Below are 26130 nucleotides of genomic sequence, written 5' to 3'. Positions count from 1 at the left end.
TAGGCGTTCAGGAGGTACTCACAGCAAAGTTTAGGGATCATTTCTGAGAGGGCCAGGCTCGTCTCAATGCAATGGTTTAAAAAATAGGTCAGCAACCCAACGCGTTGACACATTTGACTAAACTTAAACAAGTAGTTTTGGTGCCTAAACTTAACCTAACTGCGACTGATTGCAAAACTGTTTATCACATGTTAATGACTGTTTCAAACGTCATAAAATGTATAACATTTGTTGGCAAGTTTTATTTTGAAAATGTAACCAGATGTTGCTTATTTTTCACTGGGACCTAGGTTGTTATATTTTGAAGCTTAGTGCCACAGACCAAGCTGCTGATATCAGCCAGTTCTACTTACAACTCTCTCTCTTGTCTGTCGCAACCAGAACAATGAAGAACATTGTGGTATTTCTTTTGCTGCCCCTCTTAGGAATGTGCTCGGAATATAGTAAGTATATTGTTTTAATATCTGTATTTATATATCAACCCCCAGGGGCTGAGAAACAAAGCCATGGCAGAAACGCCAAAAATGCAGTTCCTTGCACGGCCACTTGAGGCCACATGTTAAGTGTTTACAGTCTGGTGCAAAGAAAAAGGTTTTGGTCTCTAGAGTTACTTTGTCTTTCAATGACAGCTGTACACAAGGCACATTTATATATTAATCGCCTTTTCAATTATGTTAGGCTTAAAGGTATGCATAATTAGGGATGTGGTCTCTTTAAATGACCAGTGGGTGCTGCTCAGCTGATTCCAGTCACTGAACTAAATCTCTCAACCGGGTTTATCTTGATGCATTTAAGACTTTTGAAAGCAAATATCTACAAATATGGCTTGCTGTGCAGTTACAGTACAAACAGACTTTCCAAGAAGTGCTCCGGTTCTTTTTTTGGTGAGTGAAAATCTAGTATTATCGTTTAATTACATGTTAGCTCGTGCCGACAAAATTAACGTGTTCATTTTTGCGATTAATTTGAAATATTTAAAGCGTTAAAAAAAATATTACGTAATTAACGCAGCTGTGTTTACTTCCTGTAGCAATTCCTGTGAGTGTTGCCAATTGAGCGGCCTGCTCTCTTTCCCTCTTGGCGACCTTTTTCTAACAAGCAACCAGCAACAATTTTTTCAGACCAGTGAAAAATATTATGTTGTAATTCATTCCCACATAAGCTGCTCAGAGTAATCGCAGTTCACGGCTCCTCTGCCAACAGCTCCCCAAACAGCATTAGCATCTGGCCGGGGACCCCCAAACCCACAGACAACAGAGAGAGGGACAGCGTCGATTTTTTTGGCAGCATCCTCACCAAGCAATTCTCGGACAATGTCTTTGGTAGCTGGTAGAATCAAATCCTCTCCAATTGTGTGAGGTTTTTTAGCACGAGCAATGTGGTATGAGGCTAAAAATGATGCCTTCAGGGCCCGCTCGGCACGGTAGCTTGCTGTGTGAATGCAGCAGATTGCCTGACCAAATGCTCTTCTTTATGTCTGAAGAAGTCTACTGTTTTATCGGCCTCTGCCGGATGTTTTTGCATCAAGTGATGCTGAAGTTTCGAAGGCTTTGAACACTCGTTTGAGAGGGTCTCCAGACAGAGGACGCATTTCGGGCAATCATGGCCATTTTTCTGTATTGCTGAATTTGAGAATCCGAGATTACGGCAGTTAACGTGTTGTTAGGTTCAGGACAAATGGTTATTAAAAAAAAATAATATATTTTTTTTTTTTTTCGCATTTTTTTTTTTTTTTTTCCTCCTATTTTCTGAGGCCCCCCTAGTGCCCCCTGGCGGCCCCAACTTTGAAAACCACTGAACTAGCCCATCTGCAGGCTAATGAATCAGCCCAGGGCACAGACTGCATGGCTTTATTCCTATTCAGCTCCACCCTCTCCATCAAATATGATCAAAAAGAAAAAAGACCCAACATGTTAGCAGCAAAACTTCAGGCTTCAAAAAGGCACTCAAAAAATGAATGGGTGGCTCCGTCCATTATATATACAGTCTACGACCTCCAGTGCCGATTGTCACGAGGGGCATGATTGTCGTGGCTAACCATCGCTTCCCTATTGGTAACACAACAGGCAGCACTAACCCGAGATAAGGAAGTGATGAAATTGCCTGCTATCTCTCTCCGCTGTTTTCTACTTCCTGATCGTTAATTCTTAAACTACTTGTTTTCTTTATTCTTGCCTTGCTTGTTGCACATTTATATTTGGTATATTTGGTTGAAATACTTCAAAAAATAATTGAAAATATTGAATATTGTAACAAGGTCAGTATTATATTTATTATATAAAAAAATTCAATTACTTCTTGAATACTGAAAACTAGTACTTGAATACTGTTGTTCTGGTGACCATCCCTAGTACCTATTGCAATGCAATGTACCAGCAATATGATGGAAAAGGGTCCATGATTGTATGTAATTATACAAAACCAATTGATAAGCATGCATCAGTCAACATCAAGCTATGGAAAAACTTCTGTGTATTTCTTTAACAGAAAATGTGGCTTTGCGTGGCAAAGCAACTCAGTCAAAACGCCTTCCGCATGACTTTGGGGCCGCCTACAGTGCCATCGATGGAAACCGTGACTCTGCCTTCAATGCTGGTTCATGCACCCACACTGAAGAAATGGCCAACCCCTGGTGGAGAGTGGACCTGCTGCACAACTACATTGTGACTTCCATCCTCATCACCAACAGAGGAGACTGCTGTGCAGACAGGATCAACGGGGCAGAGATTCACATCGGTGACTCTTTACAAGACGACGGTGTTGCAAACCCACTGTGAGTGCATATTCAATCCACTGGAAACCTAATACTACAAAAGCCCTCTTAATATAAACAAGGCCCATGCTGAACAGCCATCTGCCCTGACTGGATGGGCTAATACAGGCTTGCATGCAGACTGTGATGGGGGCGGAGTTTTGTGTCCCCCGGAGCAGTCTAAGGGTGCTTTCACAGCTAAAGTCTTTTTTGTCTGATCTGAATCAAAGACCAAATCGTTACAATGTTGCCTCGTGTTTTGTTTGTGTTCACACAGCTTTTACCAGCAAAAGGAAACAACTTCATGATGGGTCACTCCTTCACTCCTCAATCACACTCAACATGATCGTGGACTTTAATATTTTGTTGTCAAGAGTTGTCAAGAGTAGAGTTTTTTACTTTTAACCAGCATTGTTCCACAGCAGTTCCTTTTTCAGGGCGCTGGTTTAGCTCAGTTGGTAGAACAGGCGCCCCATATACAGAGGCTACAGTCCGCGTTGCACTGATCGCAGGTTTGACCCCGTCTGCCGATTATTTGGTGCATGTCGTCACCCCCCCCCCGCCGCCAGCTGTCCTAACAATTAAAGGCAAAAAACCCCAAAAGTTCTTTTTCCTTTAGTTTTTCACTGAACAGTTTGAATACCTCCGTATTCTTTTGCATTTCGACAAGCATTTGAGAAATTGTTTGGTCAGCCCGTATTTCTATTAGAGCCCTCACCTCGTCGCTCCCCCTCGTCTTGCTGCCTGGCTGCGTGGCTGTCTCTGCAAATCTCATCATCCATTAACTATCCACAATGTCACATTTTTTCATGACTTTCAGAGTAAAGTCCGAACCAAAGCTGTCAGGTCTGAATGCACCCTCATCCGATAGCAGCATAACTAGGGGCTGGTCCCAGCCTGAGCCAGCCCCAACTAAGCTTTATCCCAAAAGAAAGTTTTAAATTCTTCAAAGTAGAGAGGCTGTTTGCCTCCGAGACCCTGACTGGTAGATGATTCCAAAGGAGGGGGGCCTGATAATAAAATAACCTCTAACTCCAAAACTGCTTTTTGAGACTTCAGGTACCAAAAGCAATTTTTCTGATATTTGGTTTGAATAAGGTGTAATGATGCTTGGACATTACGATACTAAATTGCTACTTCTAAAAAATAACACACTATGCTACTATCATATCATAGAGTAGTTTTGGGAGTTGAACGTCTCGATCTAGAGAGATGTCAATCAAACCATGATCTGCCATGCCATTGGTCTTTAAAAACGATCTAAACAGCAAAATGTGCTGTTTTTTTTAAACGAAGATGATGAAGTTATATTTTACTCAGGGTTCAATGAAATCAGCACAGACATTGTTTCTTCTAAATGACACTTCTGCCGTCATTCCTAAAAAACCCTCGAGTAGATACTGATGAATTAAACAAGCTTCCTCTTTCTGTGTCTCTTTCAGGGCTGGTGTCATTTCGAGCATCGCTGCAGGGAGCTCATTCACTCTCACTTTGAACAGTGAGATTGCTGGACGTTATGTGACTATTTTTCTACCCGGTGCAAAAAGGATTCTTACCCTCTGTGAAGTGGAGGTTTATGGGTACCGCGCCCCGACTGGTGAATATTGAAGCCCTACCATATTGAAAAAATGAATGCATGTAACTTTAAACAATGGTCCGTTCAATACTCCGCTGTGCTGCAGTGTGTCAAGTTCATTAAAATCTTGATGCTGAACTGGGGACACTGACATGGCTGGTCAGCTAGCTAGCTAAAATGTTGATAAAATTACTGTCAAATTATATCCACTTTATGTCAACTGTATGCAATGTTTTTGACGTTGAATGTTGTTAGTTCACTGCTGAAGCATGATCTATTTACCTGATCTATTTACTGGAATGACGTTTCCATTGCTTTGGAACTTTAAGGGCTGCTAATGATTTTTCAGGAAACCTCAGATCTTACCAGGGAAAGAGTCTTACTCTCTTTTACAAGTTACTATGGTATAAGTAAGATAATGCCCTTTGAGTTGTCCATGATTAAATGGTCCACAGAGGACACAAAGGACACGTCTTTGTAGGTATGAAGGAAGTCTGAAGGTTGAACCGAGAAATGAGACAGTCTGGTCTAAGGAGGATGTTGTGTCACAGCAAATTTAATGGGCCCTTGGTTTTTTAAACTACTTCAACAAACTTAAACTTTGTTGTTACCCAGAATAAATACAACCAACAGCAATGGATATTTGATAGGGTTGGTCAGTGAAGCCTCCAGCAGATGGATCCTCCAAAGTCACAGCCTTCGGATGGTGAAACTCCTGAATTGAGAGGCAGATACTGACTGCTTGTTATCTTAATGGAGTAGATTGTTTTTCTTAGCTCAGCTCCAATTTTGAATCAGGCAAAACCAGTTTATTGTTATTGCTAAACATCAGTTATGACTAAACATGACATTAGGAACAGGCAGATTTCATGGTCTCCAGTGACTTGGTTTGGGAAAATGGTTTCTCCCTCCCTCACAGAAATCTGTTGAGGCATTGTCAGAATGGAAATGGAGTGTAACAAGTTAATAATTGCGTCTGATATCAGGCAATATACTCGGCAACAAATTTCTATTTAGCTACTATTGGTGAGTAACAGCTTCCTGCCGCAGTAAAATGTAAGGCAAGGTCCAGGACGGTTTATTTGAATTGAATTTGAATTTTTAAAGCAACAACGAGGTGACTCAAAGAGCGCATCAGAGTAGAACTGCACTTCATTAAAGTCGGGCCTTTTAAACTTGTAAAGCCCACATCTTTCAAACCCCATGACCACAGGTTGTTACACATTTAAAGCGACAATTTAAAAAAAAGTCCACTCCTGACATTAACACAAGTGCTAACGATCTGATGTCTTTTCAGGAGAGAACCTGGCACTCAAAGGAAAAGCCTCACAGTCCACACTATATCAGACGGGCATTGCATACAATGCCATTGATGGGAATAGTGACGACTTATGGGCAAGTGGATCCTGCACTCACACCAACAACAACCTCAACCCCTGGTGGCGACTGGATCTGATCAAAACCCATAAAGTGTTGACTGTTAAGATAACCAACCGCAGAGATCCTGAAAGCTCTAAACGACTGAATGGAGCTGAGATACACATTGGAGATTCCCTTGAGAACAATGGCAACAACAATCCCAGGTAATAATCAGCCTGTTTTTCTTGGTGCTTCATACTTTGGTCATCTTGGCGATGCTGTCATTGTGAATGTTTATACATTATTTGCATATAATATCAAACAACAGAAAGACTTAGAATGAGGGGAAATGAAATGTAAAGTTTGGGCCACTGCTTTGAAATTATAATAAACATATGCTATACTGTAAAATGAAATCAATTCCCTTCTAAGTGGGTTCACTTGAACAACACATCGGGTTGATTTGGGGGTTCATTTCCTCCCTGCTTTTAGCTCAGAGCTAGCTAGCTTTCCAGTAGCATAAAAAACTACAGGAAAAAAATGTAACGCTCAGGACCAGGAAAAAAAAACACTAAAATGATACACTTCCATAGTCGTTATGGTTGTTAGTACCATTCACGGTTAATACACTGAGAAATTCAGTGTTTTAATAAGATGTGTACACACTGGGGAAAGGTCAGGGTCCTACAGTTACAAGGGTTTTATATTAACAAAGTTAGTACATTGCAAAATTTAGGACGAACAAAACCACTGCCTTGTTAGTTCTAGTGTTCTAAATTGTGCCCCTATGCTAACACCATCTCCAATCTTTTACTGGTGCAGCAGATCGTAATGGTGCAGAATTCATAGATATCTGCCTGGATTATTTATCAGTCACGCTCCTTTGTGTGGAATTCAAAGGAAATGTCTTTCTTTTTACATTATGTCTGTATTTCTGTATCTATACTGAGTTAACGAAGTGATTTCTGCTTCGTCTGTTAGGTGTGCTGTGATCCAAAACATCCCGCCAGGTGCTACTGCTGAATTCCAATGTCATGGCATGGAGGGCCGCTTTGTTAACATAAATATCCCCAGAAGATCGGAGTACCTGACCCTGTGCGAGGTGGAGGTGTACGGCTCTGTCCTGGATTAGGATTAAGACTTTCTTCAGTTCCAAGAATTTAACCCCTTACTGCTACATGTGCTAAATCCACCCTAAATAATAGATAAGGCTTCTATTTCATTTGCATGAAATAAAAATATCATCAATACATCTTGTTTTACTGTCATGAATTTGTACAGACAGTGTTGCAGTCATTTGTCCTTTTGATTGGGTTGTTGAATGTCTGATATGAGCCTGTCAGAAGACAGACCCAGGATGGTCGGTAACACTAAAGAAAGAACTTAAATAAAAAGTAATTATCTGAATGAGTTGTGAACATACGGCACAAACCAACCTCCGACCTTTGTTTGTTTGTTTGTTAGGGAACTTTGTTTTTGTTGTACATGATTAAACTTCACAACTGAAGTTTCAGGTTTGACAAAATTGGAAGTTATTCCAGAGTCTGGATCATGTCTGCTCATGAATTTTCTTTTTTTTTTTAAATCTCATTTTTTGCCTCAGTAGGTCATTGATATGCTAATAGATGTGTAATCGGGGTGAGTCGTTAACCTGAGTTTAGGCTCACGTGATCCGGAGTGATCTAGGCTGTTTCGGTAGAGAATTCAACACTGCATTGTAAGTGGGTGATAGGTGGCGTCTGAGGCCAACACCTCTGTTAAGGGATGGTTTTTCCAGCTTAACATAGATCGCTTCCTTCACACCTCACCTCCTGGTCTTCTCTGGCCAGGACGTGAACCTTGCTGTCTTCAAAGGAGTGTCCTTTATCCCTTAAATGTAGGTGGACAGCTGAGTCCTGCCCTGAGGAGCTGCCTCTCCTATGCTGGGCCATGCGTTTGTGGAGGGGTTGTTTTGTTTCCCCGATGCACGGGTCCCTGCATTGCTCATTGCATTGTAATGCATATACTCCTCTAACTCCAGTTCAGAACTGAAGAAGCCTTTCTGATGAGAGGCGAAACGTCTTCAAGAACTTCAACCAAGTCCGGTTGCCTTTTGCATTAAGCTTAGAATTACCGTGACCTGGATGACCGAGAACCTTTACAGACAACTCTGCGTTCCTGCTGTGAATGACAAAGCCGATGTAAGTGATGTTGTCCTCAAATAGCTTGCAAGACAATTAAGCTGACGGATTCATCTTGTAATTTTTAGGTGCAAAACTTCAGTGGATCAACAGCGCAACACATATAACATACAAAGTCCTTTCTGTTAAACTGCTGCGAGTTTGGTTAAACATCCCCTCATAGATTAAAGTTAAGACTATGATTTCCACTTCCAAAATGTACATTTATGACAAAAAGCATTGGAGCTGGTGGCAAATACTTTATTTTTTTAAAATACAGACAAAATAGACAAATATTATAAAAGACATCTGAAACAAATCAAAGCCTGCCACAGGAATTAACTCAGTGTTTCGGAAGTGTAACTCTTCAAAATGGGCACTTGACTCACAAGATCACTTCTAGACGGAGAATCGACAGCGTTTGTTCGAGGGTTCAGATGAAAAGTAGACTCAATGATTTGATCAAACTCTCGCTTTGGCACATTTAATCTCGCCACAGCAGGACCGTGTTTTGTATTGTTAATGTGTCATCACATTTATCTGATCTGTTCTTGTGTTTTACCAAAATGATTTCAACTTCTTATAAAAGTTTTAATACACAACAAAATGCTTTAAAGCTCAGAGAAACTTGCCGTCTTTTCATAAACTAAACCATCACCATATGTTTGCTATGTATATACTAATAACTGTAAAAGTCATGTTAATATGTTGGAGGAGTGAACGTGACAGAAAATCCTCTTACATCAGCCAACCGGTCTGTTCAGCTGTGGCTTCAGTTGACGCTCTTGCTGGAGGAAGAAGTTGTTAATCCCTCCTGTTGCCACTCCTCCAAGGTGGTAACATGTCTCTCTTGTAAATGAGCATTTTAAGGAAATACACGTATTCGCCTTCTAGCTAAAAGTTAGACGACAAGATTGATACCACTCTCATATCTTTCCTTCAATTATGAAGCTACACCAGGCAACTGGGTAGGTTAGCTTAGCATAAAGATTTTCCGAGCACGTTCAACTGGGAGGAGACCCTGGAATATCCCAGGAGGAAAAGCGCTGCAGGAGAGAGGGACGCCTGGGTCACCTTGCTTATAATAGGTGGATGGACGGTTGGATGGATGTGAGGGCCAATCACGAACCTTTACATATTATTGGGCAGGTTAAATGCTGTTGAGGCATTTTCCATGAAAAAACCAAGATGGCTGCCACTAATTAATATCCTATTGTGCAAGTATGAAACAACATGGACGGTAGATAATGTTAACGCCCAAGTCTTATGTTAAACTAGAAGCCATATTGGATATATTGAATATTGGATGTTGGAATTAGCACCAAGTCTCACATCTTGTTGCTTCTATAGTTACAGGGTTTTGAGGCATTGTGGTTTGTGACAGTTGATAAGGCCCCTTGGTATTAAAATATAAATAGAGAAGTTGCAGACAGGCAATGCCACGCCAGTGCTGGGCTGGTTCTTAGGGAGGAACAGTAAGTTGTCGTCTGAAGTTAAGAGGCAGAAATAGTCACACACACAATGAAGTGGAACCAAAAGTCTGCATTTTTACACTTAAAGGTGTCGTTTAGCAGGGTATTAAACTAGCCTGAAAATCCATACTAGCCGTTGCCCCCTGTCTCCAGTGTTTGTGCTAAGCTAAGCTAACCAGCTGCTGGCTATCGCTTCCAATTTACTGTACACACATGGGTGAAAATATCTTCTCACCTTAGTCAAAACAAGAAAGTGAATAAACTTTATTCCAAAAATGTCAAACAACTCTTAAACTATAAAACAAACCTGTTGTATGTCAACTAATTCTGTTCTTTTATAGAGCTGTAATGACAATAGATTCTATGTGTTGTAAAACGATGCCCTTTTTGTAAGAACATTGCAGCTAAGGTTGGGGAACTAAGAGAGGTGAGTTGACGTAAGATTAAAAAGCTGAAGTGACACTGTTAATTTGTTCAACATAAGGACACTTACCGACAGTACAAGCTACGGATATGAGGAGCTAAACTCTTTAACCCTTTCAAGAGAGAATCTTCTAAATCCTCTTAATGAATATACACAGGCTAGTCCTTTGACTGTAGGTTCATATTGACTGAACAGACATGAGAGTGGTACTAAAACTTCTACAGTAACTCGCCACACGAAAACCAACCAGCGTAATTTCCTAAAATGTCATGAATGTCGCCCGAAGAAGAATCTGACAACTGCTACCATTTAAATTAAATCCACTGCTACAAATAGTTTGGATTGGCAGTTACAGAACTCCCATACGGATGGTTCTCAAACACTTAAGACACTTCTTTCATGTGCTACAGTACCCCGAATATGCAGCTTTAATTACAAGACTTACTTTGGCAACAAACAATAACTCAAGAAACAATAAAAGCCTTTTAAAGGCCAAACATCGGTATTTTACAAAACGACTGTTTGGGTATTTACAAAAATGCCATCACAGGGCACAATTTGTTTCTTTTACTGTTCTGCCATGAAAAGCCAGTTTATAACTAAATTAAAGGAGCAGTGTGTAGGATTTAGAGGCCTCTAGCATCAAGGTTGCAGATTGCAACAAACTGACAACCGCCTCCTTCACCCTCCCCTTCAAAGCGTGTAGTAGAACCTATGTTGGCGATGAAACGTAAAGTGTTTCATTTTGGCTAATTTAGGAACATGTCACTTCAACATTCACCTTATTCACAAAGCGGCCATTTTCCTCATGTGTCACACTCATAGTAGGATGCTCAACTGCTGTTATAATGTCATACTGCTTTGTTATGCTTTGCAAATTGTATATTAAAGGGAATCTACCAATATGCTATTATTTTTGCCACGATCCAATTGATCAGCAAATTAATAGATAATGGATAGTGGAAACCTGGAGGGAAATTGGCCCATATTTCAAGTTAAAATCACAACATTTTTTAGTCAACAGCTAATGTTAGCATTCCACTACTTCCTAGCTAACATTACTCTTCGATGTAGGTAAACAATAAGATAGAAAAGGCGTACTTTCCCAGCTAAAGGTCACGCTAGCTAGCTAGCGGTATTGTTAGCTAATAGCTAAACATTGGTTCAATGCTAACATTAGCTGTTGTGACTTAGGAGTTAGTACCTAATGAATTTTCAAATAAAATTACAATTAAATGCCTTAAACTTTAACCTACAATATGCTTTTGTCCCTCCAGATTTGTCCACAGATTTTCATATCATTTGAGAAGAGGTGACATGTTACATGACAATTTGTCAGATCCCCAAATCAAGAACAGCAGTACGACATCCTAACAGCATTTGAGCTTTGAATCTCTGAGCATGACGTCAGAAGAAAATCTGTGTGAATATTGTGAATGGCGGACTCTATGGAAGGAGGCCCTGCTGCCTCTGTAGATATATAAAGCTCATTCTAAGGCTATGAAAACTTAAGGATTCTTATTTCTAGGTGATAATACACGCGTCTTCTTCTTAGAGATCTGCTAAATCCGACACACTGGACCTTCAGGAACCAAAGCTCTTCTGCTATGTGAGAACTTCTTCTTCCATCTAAACGCCGAGGCTGAATGATATGTATTGAAAAGATTTTTTAAAAGCTTCCGAACACAAGAGCAGAACTTTCCCTGTGATACCAAAGACTTTAAAAACACTGTTTGCTTCTGAGGAAAAAACATCCTAACACCTTGAAGTTTGCATAAAAATACTCACACAAATAAATTATAAAAATAGCGTACTACTGACAAATCTGTTTCAGAGATCAACAATGTGCATAACAATAGAAGAAGTCAGCTTTTGTCGAGTTTGCAAAGGGCATAGCTTCACAGTATGTGGACATCATCGATTGGTCCCACCGGACAAAATGTACTTCTTCAGCGCGAGTCAAAGAAAGTTATTCTACACAGTAAAAACAATACTGATGATCATCTCTTTGAAGTCAATATCTCTTGAAGTGAGGACTCTGTAACAGAAATAATGCAACAAACTAAGTGAAGAACTTTGATAAAGTTTGGCTTTCACTCGGGCATCCAGTGGAGGGCAACGCGAACCTCGCTGGACGACGAAGACTCTGCAACATGGATGATTGCAAAAATGACAAATACTGAGAACCATGAGGCGGTCAAGTGGAGAGCCTCATGGCAAATTGTTTTGTCCAACCGATTGTTAGTCCACTGTCAGGGTATCAGAGCACCGCAAAGTTGAACTGTGGGGCCTTTTGAGGGAGTAAAAAGCAGCAATGGCAGTGATAAACCCAAACATATAAAAAAGAGCAGTGGAAAGAACAACGAGTTCGGTGATGAACCGGTTCGTCCCGCGATGTTATCTGAGATCTTTGGTAGCTTTTGGGACTTTGAGGATTTTGTAAATGTCATTGGAAAAAACTGTTGTGAAGTGCGGTCGTGAGTTCCTGGACATGTGGGTGCAGAGGGGCATTTTACCGACATTTTGGGGATCCTCAATGTCCCAGATCTCTGGCATGCTGCAACCAGGCCTGGGGGAAGAGAGGGAAGAAAAAAAGATGGAGAGAAAAAGAAGGAACGGTTAAAAAGCAAGAAATCCAAACTTTTTGGTCAATGTTTAACCTAAATAAAAACTTCTAGGTTCCTGTTTGTAATCCTCTCTGGAGAAAAGCACCAGCTGAACTCCCACAATAAAAAGTGTGTGAGGAAAACAATGGTTACAGGTAACTGTGAAGAGGTACCTGGTTCTTCTGGTGCACCAGGAATCCTCCAGGACGAAGAAGTCCACTCCCAGCGTCATCAGATTCCTCTTCACTGTTTCTCCAGACATGCGGCTGTACATGGAGTAGACCAACTTGGTCCTCTCCCTACGAAGCACCGTTACAATAATTAGGACGGGTAAAGTCACATTTTAACACAAAAACAAAAGCATGCAAAAGTTTGTTTTTCGTAGTCAACCATCTGAATTAAAGCAAATGTGTTTAAATACACAAACTTTGAACCTGCAAATATTTGTTTTACTCTTACCAGTTTAAAAAATTTGTCATCACAGGGGGAACAGGGATGGCCAACACAAACAAGCACTTTGAAACTTGGCAAAAATATGTAGCCCATCAAATCTGCTGATCATTCTGCCTTATTCTATGCTTCACACGAGGGGATTCACCTCTGTAGATACCTGCTGCTTTGCATTTAACCATTCAAACAACCCCAGGAACACTAGACAAACGTATCATACAGGATGAAGTGGTGTCGTATCAGAGGTTTTTATAACAGCAGCCTAGCACGTTGCTAAAACATTAACTGTGTAACCAGAGACGCGTTTTTGTTGTAAGAGTAAGAGAGAGAAATAGACACCTCTATTATTCTGTTCATGCACTCTGAACACAATCGTAAACTGACTGTAGCCTGATGCGGATGCAGTGTCCCTTGTGTGAGTAGAGGAGCAGAGCAGTTATGTTGCTGTGAAAGCCACTGACCTCAGACCAGCGTCTTCGTAGTGTGGGTGGTTAACGATGGGCCGACCAGTGGAGAGCTTCACGCTGGCCATGGTGGGCATGGCCCCGGCAAACACAGAGTCTGCATCAATCAAAAAGGGATTGAATGGAATTGCAATGAGTGGATAAATCTACACTACAAGTACTTTATACTTCATAATTCTGTCGGTGTAGGTGGTAATACAGTATTAAAACTTGGGTCTACAGCCATGGAAAATACTACTTTCTTAACAGGAGTCAGTTTTGAGACGTGATTCTGTTTGCAAATGTAAGCCCCTTTGATCTTTAATGTCTGGACACCTTTTCACCTATAAATTAGCAAAAAATAAAATGAAAAATTAAAGTTCAGCCTCACAATAAATCCACTACTTTTGGCAAAAAAAAAGCACGAGTAACTTTCTGCAACAGCTAGGGCTGCAGGACAAATCATTTAACCACCACAATTGCGATGTGCACAGGTGCATTGGTCACATCGCAGGACGTGCGATTGTAAGGAAAATTGACTGCTACACGTCAAGCTGAAACTTTATTGTTGCTCGTTTTTATTAATCTACAAGAAAGGTCTGTCATTACATTAGTGCAGACCTGAGAGCACAGAGTAAACTGACCACTGAGCTTCAGAGTCTGTCACCTGCCTGTAAAAATTATAACCCGCTTGTTGCATACTGAACTTAAAAATAACAAAATATAGTAAGAGTATTTAAAGAACTATAAAGGCATATAAAGAGAACCCAGATGCTCCAGTAACATAATCTTGAAAATGTGACTTTCAGTCTCATTATACTTTTAAAAAATACAATCTTATACAATCATCAGTTTCACTGCTTCCACGGAAGAAGGCGACTTCACTCACCGGGGCGGGTGTTATCCTGGATCCAGTCCAGCAGCTCCTCCTGCGGCAGGTTGCTGAACTCTCCGATGATCGCCCACTGAGCCTGCAGGTTGGCCACTCCCTGAACGGCCATGATGGCTATGACTACAAACACAGCGGCCTGGTGTTTACACTTCTCTCTGATCCAGCCGAACAACTGACAAAACAAGCAGAAAGGGAAGGAGATGGAGCTTTACTGAAGGACAGAATCTGTGCTCAAACAGGCAGGAGGAGGCACATAACTATCAATGACTGAAGAGTATGTTTTTGTTTTATCACAGTCTACATCTGAGGTGCGAGACGCACCTGTCTGGAGCAGATGAGCGAGGCCATGATGCACATGTGGGGGGTCAGGAAGAGCTTGAGACGCATGATGAGGACAGCCAGGACAGCAAAGGCCACCAGCTGCAGACTGTGGTACACCATCTGCAGAGTGACGAGTTTAAAGTCAGTCTGATCAAATCTGACAGGAAGGCGCAGAGGAAACGAAATGAAAAAGATCATCTTCCAGGAACTCTGAGCAATCTCTTCTGCAGCAGAGGCGGTATGACAGACAAGCACAAAACTCAGAGCAAACCTGCCTGAACCATGAACACATTTCTGCCTTGTTTACACTCATGTGCCAGCATGCAGTCCCCTTTTTCCTTACAACGCACTGCTGTGTTTCTTTGATGCACTACCTCTCCCAGCTGTTGTTTGGTGGTTTAGCATTAAACCATCAGACCTTAGGTAGATGTTTCAACCGAGATTTGGAAGACTCTACAATTTATTTAACAAAATTATACAAAAAATAATAGACGACCGTCCATCCATCCACTTTCTTCCTCTTATTCGAGGCCAGGTCGCGGTGGCAGCAGGCTCAGCGAGTTGACCCAGACGTCCCTCTGCCTAGCAACATTTTCCAGCTCCTCCTGTGGGATTTACGAGGCGTTCCCAGGCCAGAAAGGATATATAATCCCTGCAGCGAGCTCAGGGTCTGCCCCAGGAGGCATCCTAATCATGTGCCTGCGCCACCTCAACTGGCTGCTTTCGATGCAAAGGAATAGCAGCTCTACTCCGAGCTCCCTCCAGATGTCTGAGCTCCTTACCCTCTCTCTAAGGCTGAAAAAATGTCCATGAAAATCACAAACAGAATCGGTGACAAGGGGTCCCTTTGGTTATACAGAGACCGGATAGCTTGTAGCAAATTACCTGCTCAAAATGAAAATGTTTACTGTCGTGAGCTTGTTAAAACTCTTACACGACCTCTCCATACGACACATCAGTTCCCCTGTTGCCTGGTTATTGCTGCTCTTTGTTGATACAAAACAGGAAGAAAAGTAGCTAATTAGCAAAACTTCATTGATTACGTTCAAATTTATTTTGTGCTCTAAATCGTTCAAACTTGATATTTCTGTGAGAGAGATGAAGCCGGTCATGAAATCCTAAGTTGCAGTTTAACTGTCAGTGAAGCTCTGATCTCTTTAGAGGCGCCAAATGAAACTGATCTGAAGTGGTAGAAAAGCTACATTTGGTGGAAAGACTGTATAATGACTTCCCTGATGCTTTGATCTTAAGTATTTTTTAACACAGTCTTTTTTCCCTGTGAGGACCGAGAGCACCCCCGGGTCTCTGCTCTCTCTCACTCATTGAGCCATGAAGAAACACTGAAGCAATTATCTGCGAAACTCATGAAGCTTCCACACAGTGTGTCTGGTGGACAGACATCTAAACGCTTTCCCGCCTTGGGAAGGATATTACAGAAAATGACATGAAGCAGCTGGGAGGAGAGCTGACAAAGAGCAGCACGGTGTGATTTCAGACAGACGGGAAGCTGCCTTTCATTTCTGACTAATGAGAAAAGGGGATGAAATCATTCAGGGACGTGAGCAGACATGACGCCACTGGAGGAATCTTATCAAATAACACAGGTTTAGAAAATGGAACCAAACTTTAACAAAAAGTTGGTATCAAGATAATCGCTCTGCATGCATTTGAAAATTACAAATTAAGTGAAAAGGATTTAATTCTCACCTCTCCTTTTCCGACTATTTCAGACCTGCAACAGAGAGAAAAAAAAGCAAACTTTTGGAAGGGGTTGTCAGGTTGGCATCAGGTTTGTGTGAGAAACAGAATATGGTTGCCAGTTATACTCATCTTATACATTATGTAATTAAGATACTATGCACTCATACATCAGCCTAATAATGAAAACATTACATAAAAGAATGTCTAAAAGCGTATCATAGTGAGCAGTCATGATTACTTCATGTCTAACAGAATCTGTTAATTATAGATGTTATTAGGTGGCTGCGCGGTGGTTCTCCGGCTTCCTCCCACAGTCCAAAGACGTGCTCGTTAGGTTCATTAATGACTCTAAATTGCCCGTAGGTGTGAATGTGAGCGTAAAAGGTTGTCTGTCTCGATGTCAGCCCTGTGATTAACTGGCGACCAGCTCAGGTGTAACCCCGCCTCTCACCCAGTGACAGCTGGGATAGGCTCCGGCCCCTTACAACCCTGAACAGGATAAGCAGTGTAGATAATGGATGGATGGAATTAGGTAACTAGTCCACCCACCCTAAATTGTTTTTTAATACAAAATATTAAAAATAGATTTATTTCAGTCAGAAAACTCACATTTGTAATAGTATGAGTATGAGCGCAGTACTGGTGCAGGGCAGCAGTGGCAACGACAGAGCAGAAATCTAGCAGCTTAAATAGACGCCACATTTGGAGGAAGTGCTTGTCAGGTGATTGTGGAGAGTGACGCATGTCAAGTGTGAAATCAGTGCAGCTCAAGTTGCCTGCCTGAACGAGCTTGCAGGTGTCGCTCCATTTCATTTTGCTGTTTCTGCTGCCACAGACCTCAAGACCTCGAGCCAAGAATGCAAATTTGTCAAAACAGTTTTCAGTGGCAACTGAAATTGTTGAGCCCTGATTGTTTTATGGTAAACCACTCAAAGCGCTTTTACACTACATGTCACATTCACACTCACACACGGACGGCAAAGGCCTAAGTACCAATCCAGTCAGATCTATGCCCTTCATACATTCATACCTGATGGCTATGCCACCAGGAGCAATTGTTGGGTTTAGCGTCTTGCCCAAGGACACTTCGACATGAGCCACAGTCGTTGCAATATTGCTTTTTCAAGCTTGAAGATTCAATCACGAAGATCTCAGTTTCGCTCTCTTTGGCGGCACCTTTGGTGGTAAACGGTAACAACGGGAACACATTTCCCAGTTTAACCAGACGACTATGACTGGCTCCCTTTGTTACGGTGGTAACTCTTGATTTTCCTGGCTGACGGTCGCTTTCCCTTTCACACTGTTTGCCTTCATCTGAGCGTCCAATTTGTTTCTATTTCTTCTTGTTGAAGTTGTATCTGTAGTCATCCATCTTTTCTTTGTTTGTTCAGTCATAGTAGATTACTGTTTACTCGCAACACTTGCAGAGAGCGGAAAAGCAGCCGCTTAGCTCCGCCTACCCTCTCTGGCAGACCAACCACTGCTGGCTGATGGCGAGAAAGTATAATAACAGACTATTATACATTCATGAGCTGGATCTAAGACATGGAACGTGGCACAAAAAGATGTTTTCTTCCTCTTTGTCTTATGTGTAGTTGTCAGGATCTCTCATGTTGGTGCTTATATAAATGTGGCTGCTGTTCATCTGTCAGTTTGGATGCTGTGCAGGTTTAGATGGTTGTTTAGATGCTGTTTACATTTATATATTTGTGTCTGGATGTTATTTATATGTAAATTTGGATGATGTTGATTTATAAAGCTGTTAGATTAAGGTGCGCCAACATGCCGTAATGTTTATTTTGTTGTTAATTAATGTGTCTGAATATTTCCATGAGGGATGTGTTATGTAAATGACCAGACAGGAAAACAAAATATTCATTAACTCTTTGTAAATAAAGTGAAATCAGCGACAAAGCCACTAAAGAGGTCTCACTACGCTCACCCTGCAGCTTCATCAGCATCATCAGTCTTGACAGACGCCTTCCCGCCGTCCCTCAGGAAGCGGACTATATCCTGGAGAGTCTGAAAAGGACAGATGGTTTGAATAAAAAGCAGAGGATTTTCTTTAAAATGTCATGCTCGCTCAGCTCGCACTGCGCACCATGCTTTGTCAAATCGACTCATGTATTCTTAGCTCAGCGTGGGCAGGCCATAATGAGATTAGACGACATAAAGAGCAGCCTCTTTAATAGTTATTTCTGCCTGATGTTTTACCCGTTAAATATTTCATGTTTTAGGAATGAGGGATAAATCTCCCGTCCTTTCCAGCTCAAGGCTGAAGTATACACTTGTAAATGTCAGCTCCGCTTCTCTGACTGAGCAAATAAGACGAGTGCAGTTTTCTGAAAGTGAAAAAGTATGACTGAATTCAGAAAAGGATAAAAATGTCTGCTTGGTAAAGTAATCAGAGAAGACAGACTTCCAACTTTGTCTGCCTGCCAGCGTCTCAAGGCTCTAAACTGATTTGAACTTGATGCCTGACTGCCTGCTGGCGTCTTACTGCAGCTCTGACACTCTCTGACACTCACATCTGCACAGTTTCTGTTAAAGCAACTCTTTATTTCCCACAGATATGAAAATGAGAGGACGTGTGTTGGTAACAGTAATATAAATGATTATGTGTGATTTTTAAAATGTTTTTTCTGTACACCCAGCGTCTGTTTCATGCGTCTGTCCTGGGAGTTGGATCCCTCCTATGTGGCTCCTCCTGTCGTTGCATGCAGTACAGATTGTAAAGTCCTCAGAGGCAAATATGGAGGAACATTTTATGTGACGTAACTTTATTTATTTTCTTATTCATTTACATCTTGGGCTGTTTTATGAATTTTTAAATATTGTTTTATAGGGATGCACCGATTGAGAAAATCAGGGCTGATGTTTAAAACAACAATTTAGCCGATGGCAAATACCGATGTTTCACTATCTGTAATCTTTGTAATTATTAATGCCCTCTTCTGGACAAGGGGCCAAAATGTACTTTAATTAAAATATATATATATATATATATTCAGGCCTTCATCACAGTCTTTGAGAAAGCATGAATTCATCTTTTTATTTAAACTTCTTTCACATGAAAATAATCTTTTTCCAAAAAATAACCTCATAAGCCTCTTTAGCCCGTTTTGGAATCACCTGGTCATAGTACATGTGATGTTTTTCAGTGCTTACATATCCTACCAAAAATCTTTCTGAAAACATAAATACTTTTATGTTACAATCAAATTTACTGCACAATTAAAGCAGTTAAATAATAAAATCATCGGCCGCTGCCATCGGCGCATGCCACCTGATTTGCCTATATCGGCCGATTCTGATGCTCAGCCGATGCATCCCTATTGTTTTATTTTATTATTCCTCTGTGTTACATCACTGTTGTATGAAGAGTGCTAACCACATATAGTCTGATTGATTCTGATTTTTGGCTTTATTAATAAAATCTGACTTGAATTGTTATATTTAGGCACAGCATTTAGCACATCATCATATTTTTAGCCCTTAAGTTCATATTCCAAATACTTTAACAAGACTAACTTTAAAATTAAATTGTTTTCAACCAACTTTTGTAGCTAATGTTAGCTTACTTAACTAGCTATCTAGCTTCAGTTGATTAAAGTCGAGGCAAAATGAAAAATGTCATTTTAATCCTTTTAGATCTCATCCCCGGTAATATTGTGCATCTATTTGATAATATAGGCCAAAAAAAAAAAACAGAAAATCCATTTCTTCGTATTCTTAAATCAAAATCCGATCATTTTTTCTTCCTGTAAAACAAAATATCACATGTGCTTATACATAAGCTAGTACCAACCAATTTCAACCAATAATATCATGACATCCACCTGTCAATCAATCTGCATCATTTAGCCGCAGAGCACCAAGAACGCTCGGTCAGTTAGCTAGCTACTGCGCTGTGGAGAACGTCTGTCTACGCCCACTTCTCAACGATCAAATCAAATCCCTCTAATGATATGTCCCGCCTGCACGTCCTGTTTCACTCGGAAATACGTCACGATACGGAAGCTACATACTCTGGAAATGCTGTTTTATCTCGACTTTAAATCTGCGGGTGATAGTTGTCATTGAAGCTAACACAATAATCAGCTAAATACTTGCTTTAGTTTTGGTGAGGTACTCTGTACGGCGAGCTTTCAGCACTCACCTCATCCTGCACATTCCTGCACATACTGCACAGCTGTTTCATGTAGCTTATCTAATAAAATATACTTTTTATATTCTAATGGTTTATTTTTTTGTTATTTAAGTACTGCTGTTTAATAGTGTTCTACTTTTCATTCTATTTCTATGTTCATTGTTTTTGCACCAAAACAAATTCCTTGCATGTGTCAAAAAAAAAATCGTCTGATTCAGAGTCTGCTTAAACTTGGTGTGAAATCAAGGAGCTACTGTTTCCAGAAAGACTGCAAATTTTGGGCTTCTAATCTACATTTTTTACCCCTGCAAAACAGTCACCATGCAACAGAAAAACTTTGGCAAAATTGACAGTTGACTGACAACATAACCAGGCTAATGAATCTCCTGTCAACCGTTACAGCCAGAATTTGTCCATTTAACAAGCTATTTTTTGGTCTGACAACAGACCACAGAGTGGACAATCATTTCTGCAGTCTAGTCCAAAATCTACAAGAGAACTTACCCTCCAAGCAATTAGAGCAACCACCAGCATGTTGATGGGCAGCAGTAATGTTTTGAGGTAGCGTACGGGAGTCTGAGGGAGAGAGAGACAGAGTGAGCTGAGAGCTGTCTCAAAACGTACACTCGACTCTAACAGCCTGTTTGCACATTCACAACATGTGAAACAGGTTCAAAATGAGCTGCCAGGTTCTGCTGTCAGGTTTCTATTTCCTGTAAAATTCAGAAGACAGATCTGACTCCCAACAGCACTGAAACCTGCTGTGAGAAAAAAAGCAGCCAGTTGATACAAAATGTCTGATATCTTCACAGGAGAGTGAGTTTGAAAGGTGAGAGTTTCACACCAAACCACCTGAGGATGACATTTTGTAATCAGCAACACAAAGAGGCAAAAGTCAGCGGTGACTGAGAGGCCAGATTTATATCACAGACGGTCCTCACCTCTAACTCGATGAAGTCAAACTCGGCAGCACACGTGTACATCAGAGTGTGGAAGTCTTTGTAGCTCGTGAACTTAGACTTGATCAGGGCACTGATATGAGCCTGAAAGACAAAAGACGACATGTTACAGACAAGACTTCTATATATTGTATTCTACTTCTGTTCGTGTTGGTTTGAAAATGTTTGTTGTTCGGTGTGACATTTTACGATGGTGTTATTGAATAGTATGAAATGTAAATGTGGCCTTCAGCTTCACAATATCTCCCTTAGCAGTGAATTATTCTCTTGTGGGTGTGACTTTCAAAAATAATATCACAAATCACTAATATTTATTGCAGTAATACGGGATGTGTGTTACTTTTAAACTTTTAAATCAACTGATCCACAGCATTTTTCCAAACTTGTTGTTTTTCCGTCTCTCTCTTGGCACACGGGAACCATTTTTAGACTTTAATGGCTGCAAAGTAATCTATCTGGGCAAATGAACCCGATGAAGTATGCAACTCAAAGTGCTCGTTTTGCCCTGACAAGCTCAGATTGTTATATATAATTATAGAAGTGTTGTGTTGAATCCGTACTAACCATTCAAAACACAAAAGTCAAACAATGACATAAAAAAAAGAACCAATGCATCAATAGGTTGATACGCAACTCCCACGTTCTGCTCGGTAAAATTACTGTTTTTCTTAATGGAGTTTGGTGCTTTTAAAAAAGCGATGTTAGGCTGTTTGTGTTGGAAAGGAAGAATCGTACCCTATAACACAACATTGTTACACACGTAGAATAACACTCGTAGCAACAGTCAGTGGCAAAAACACTTCTAGTTGACATACTTTGTAACTTTACATCGCATCAATCAGAGCCATTTCAGCGGCTACTGGCTGTAGTGAACTGCTAAAGCAATGGATTTAAAGCCTAAGAAGTAAAAAAAAGAATGACCCTTTATTTTAAATATATTTTTACTATCATGTCAGGATATTTATTTTACTGTCAACATGACTCAAGCTGAATAAAAGCAGTTTTTCCAGATACATGAAAACACAAAGGCACAGTTAGAGAAACTTACATCATCCGAGGCACAGAGGATTGTGGACAGCATGAATTTGAGCAGAACTGTTGAGCCGAACCAGGCCAGCCCCTGCATGACCTGAGGAGGAAGAAGAGATTCATCTGGAAGGCTGACAAGTATGCACGCGCGCACACACACGCACGCACACACACACACACCTCCTACAGGAACCTGTGATCAAAGCCAAAAAGGAAGCTGTTTGGGTCGGGAGGGGAGCAAGGTAGTTAGGCCACGTTGGAGACGGGGTTCCATTGTTTTACCTTCATTATCTTAAGCTTTATTGTTCATCCAAGCAAGATGTAATGTTTTGGGAGTATGAAGGCTTTACCAAATTAAAACTGTCTGATGCTACATTCAACTGCAACTTACTATTCAGTTGATCGATTAGCAGTTTGATTTATAAAATGTCAGAAAATGGTGACGATTGTTGATCAGTGATTCCCAAGATTACATCTTCAAAAGTCTTGTTATGTCCTAAACCTAAAGATATTCAAAATTCAGGAGCAAGAAAAAGAGAATTTGGACATTTTTCCCATTTAAAAATGACTCCAATCAAACAGTTTCTCATTGAAAAAGTTGAAGAATAATTTCATATTCAGCTTTAAACATCAAATTAAAATGTTTTAACACTTTTGGAGGTGTCGTTTGCCGGGTTTTGAATGAGCCTGAAAAAGCCTGTTTTTCCCCTGCAACCAGTCTTTGTGCTAAGCTCAGCTAAGCTAACCGGCTGCTGTTTATAGAACAGACATTAGAAGGGAATCAGTGAATCGACTGATTGTTTGCAGCTCTACATTTGGTATTATTACCCTAATAAAGTGGCAAAAACATTGTGCATCACTCGAAACAAAAGATGAATAAATTGTACATACCCACAGGATGATGCCAGGTTTGAAGACTTGAGCAAATCGATCCCTCAGTGCAATGATTGCCTGTAAATATAAACCATAACAGAATTCAGAGCCATTTATATCCTAAATAATAATACCCAAACATATATTGTCTTAACCACAGTGGTGGGCCGTATTAAAGCACATGTACCTCAGCGTGTGTTGATCAAATCAAACTGTGAATAATATACATCAGACTAAGAGGTCCAACTCACCCAGATGGAGACGAGCGAGGAGGCGTAGAAGGACGTGAGCAGCATGGAGTTGCCAAACATCAGGACGAAGCAGACGCCGAGTGTGACCTGCGGAAAAAAAAGGAGAGGAGGTGTCATTCACCACAATTGTGCTGTATTCACGCAGCTTTCCACTGTGCAGCACAGACTAAAGTTGTGTTTTCAGGCTGCTGGATGTGCATAATCTGCTGCTGTAATTAGAAACAATGCCAAACATGCAAGCTTGGCAGTGAGCACAGAGACACAGCCAGCTTCTGTGGGTCTCATAAAAACACTTTATATTCACTGTCGGCTGCAAAAACAACATCTCTGTTTCTCTCTAGCAGGAGGGTGGTCTGGCTCTCTGGGCTTTGGATAGACTGCATTAAGTGCCAGTAATAAGACTTTCTGAAACACTCCAGAGATTTAAACTAATGCAATAAACTCTGAATACACAGCCACAAGCAAAATATAATCCTATTCATGAGTTCTTGATGCTTAATCCCACTGTGAGGAGTGAAATAATGCACCACTCTGCATTATGAAGACAGCAGGGCAGTGATTCCAAACCAGGGGCATTAGAACCTAGTGGGTATTTCAGAAGTTGCCAGGGGGCACCTTGAAAGATAAAAGAGTTGCTCAAGAACTTTGTGAAAATAAAAAATTCCTTTTGGATAGACAAACATTTCGTCATACTGAGTCAGATGTAACCTTGCAGGTCGGCTTGTAAGCATGCAGATGTGTCTTGGCACTAAGAGAAAAGAAACAAATTTAACTACAAGTATCGTGTAAAAAGCCAAAACTCCTAAATGCACCCGATAAATGGTCCCTTAAAAGTATTAAACAATTAAAAAAGACTACTAAATGTAACAAAGAAATGTGGTAGAAGAACAAATTTAATCGCCCATCTCTGCCAGTGGGCCACTACAGTAAGAGTAGGCATGATGTCAATTCCACTACAGGGGAGACTCGATGCTCTCTGCAATTAGGTGGAAAAAACACATGTGCCTCATATATCGGTATCAAAATCGGCAAAAAGGGTTGGAAAATCTTGGCATATCGGATATCGGCAAAAAATCCAATATGGTGCATCCCTACTAAGTCTTATTGCAAATAAGAAACGGTTGCTGAGATTAAAGGTGCAATATAACATTTTTGTAGAAATAATAAACTTATATTCTTAATTTCTCCTGTCCTAAAAGCAGAAGCAATAACGTCAGAGTTTATCAATGCTATGGTCTTTCATAATTCAGCCTCGGGGCCTGTTTAATACCAGGTTTCAGTCCCTACTGATTAATCAGGTCTGAATAAATAATTATTTTCATAATCACTGAATCTGCTTAGTATTCGGTGGTTTGTTTTTTTGGAGTTTCTACCTGTGATATTTCTCTTGGTGAATGACATTTCCTGTTTGAGGATTGTTTCTCTGAATCGTCTCTCAGTAATATTTCAGCACAAAAAAAGTTATAGTTCATGTTTTTGCATTTTGTAATCCGTGCTTATAAAATGTAAGGACGAGTTTCTCAGTTTAATATCATTTTAAATTAAATATTTTAATTTTTGACATTTTAAAGATGAAAAAAAACAACAGATGGATTGGTTGATAATGAAAATGGTTGTTGGTTACAGTCCTACGCCAAATTACCCAATGCACTCAGACTCATTATGCTGGAGGTCGTAGAGGACACACACGCACAATGTTGTATGTCTTGATTTCCTTTCTTGAACACACGCACATACATACTAGAGCCATCGTTGCCGAGCTCTTTAAATTGTGCAGGGCCATATGCCTTCCTCCGACACAAATCTCCACCATCTCACCACAAAGGGTCTTCTGCTTATCTGTGGAGCACACAGTCCCTGGCTAACAGCCGGGCATGCTGAGGGGATTATGGGGAAGGAATGTGGAGGAGAGGGAGGACCAGCCAGAATAACACACACACACACACACACACACACACACACACACACACACACACACACACACACACACACACACACACACACACACACACACACACACACACACACACACACACACACACACACACACACACACACACACACCCAAGCACAAACATCTTTCTCTCATCAACACCGATATACTTTTGTCCTTGGTAGGGTTTTTTCATGCTAAAACGGCGCTTCTGCATGAGCACTAGCATCTCTAATGGTAAAGAAAGAAAGTCATCCCCTGAAAGTCTCCGCTGGTGTTGTCCTCGTCGCGGCTCATGAAAGTCTTCCGGCCGAGCAGCAGAGCGAGATAAGGAGAACAGAGGCGGAGCACATTACAGCTCAGAGGACAGCCGCTGGAAACAGTTTCACTTATGCTGAGCACAACACAGGAACAGCACACACAGTGAAAGCTGATGTAAAACCTCCACACCTTGCTTGGGTTAGCGTTTTGTTTCTCTGGAGCTGCTTTTTCTCTCCTCACCTGCGCAGCTACGTAACTTTGTCATTATTTTTTCCGCACTTCTGTTGCGTCTCAGAAGCTTTGGTGTAATTTTTTCCCACTTTTCCAAAATCTACAGCTAGAATTCACTCATACCACTCTGAAGGATGGATTTAGGAGTCTGGAAAAGTAATTTACTGTACCATATGAGTGACCAGGATGGACTGCATCTTGGCGGCGCCGAGGTATCCCAGGATGTACGAAGCAAACAGAGACGCCACCTGCAAAAGGACAAAAAGAAAAACAAATAGACAATTAAAG

General features: G+C 40.8%; 2 protein-coding genes across 2 annotated transcripts in view; one reads left to right on the top strand and one right to left on the bottom strand.

Annotated features, from left to right (window-relative positions):
• Positions 1-385: 385 nt before the first annotated feature.
• LOC138583976 (uncharacterized) lies at positions 386-6866 on the top strand. Its single transcript, XM_069656071.1, has 5 exons — positions 386-443; positions 2488-2773; positions 4195-4349; positions 5626-5911; positions 6669-6866. Exons 1-5 carry the CDS (start codon positions 386-388, stop codon positions 6817-6819), a joined length of 936 nt encoding a protein of 311 aa, XP_069512172.1. The 3' UTR covers positions 6820-6866.
• Positions 6867-8086: 1220 nt separating this feature from the next.
• Positions 8087-26130, bottom strand: part of dpy19l1l (dpy-19-like 1, like (H. sapiens)) — a 35025-nt gene continuing 16981 nt past the window's right edge. Inside the window, exons 10-22 of the mRNA XM_069657071.1 lie at positions 26013-26090; positions 23418-23504; positions 23185-23244; positions 22313-22393; positions 21247-21348; positions 20810-20881; positions 18098-18177; positions 16162-16186; positions 14455-14574; positions 14131-14305; positions 13260-13359; positions 12522-12647; positions 8087-12311 (exon numbers count right to left, since the gene is read on the bottom strand). Of these exons, the coding sequence (XP_069513172.1) occupies positions 12140-12311; positions 12522-12647; positions 13260-13359; positions 14131-14305; positions 14455-14574; positions 16162-16186; positions 18098-18177; positions 20810-20881; positions 21247-21348; positions 22313-22393; positions 23185-23244; positions 23418-23504; positions 26013-26090 (1278 nt within the window). The 3' untranslated portion in view covers positions 8087-12139. The remainder of the gene's footprint in view (positions 12312-12521; positions 12648-13259; positions 13360-14130; positions 14306-14454; positions 14575-16161; positions 16187-18097; positions 18178-20809; positions 20882-21246; positions 21349-22312; positions 22394-23184; positions 23245-23417; positions 23505-26012; positions 26091-26130) is intronic.

Source organism: Semicossyphus pulcher, unplaced genomic scaffold (genome assembly GCF_022749685.1).
Source record: "Semicossyphus pulcher isolate SPU_LCO1_2020_fin unplaced genomic scaffold, fSemPul1.0.p SCAF_9, whole genome shotgun sequence".
Taxonomy (NCBI): Eukaryota; Metazoa; Chordata; class Actinopteri; order Labriformes; family Labridae; genus Semicossyphus; species Semicossyphus pulcher.
This window is presented reverse-complemented; position numbering and strand designations above follow the sequence as displayed.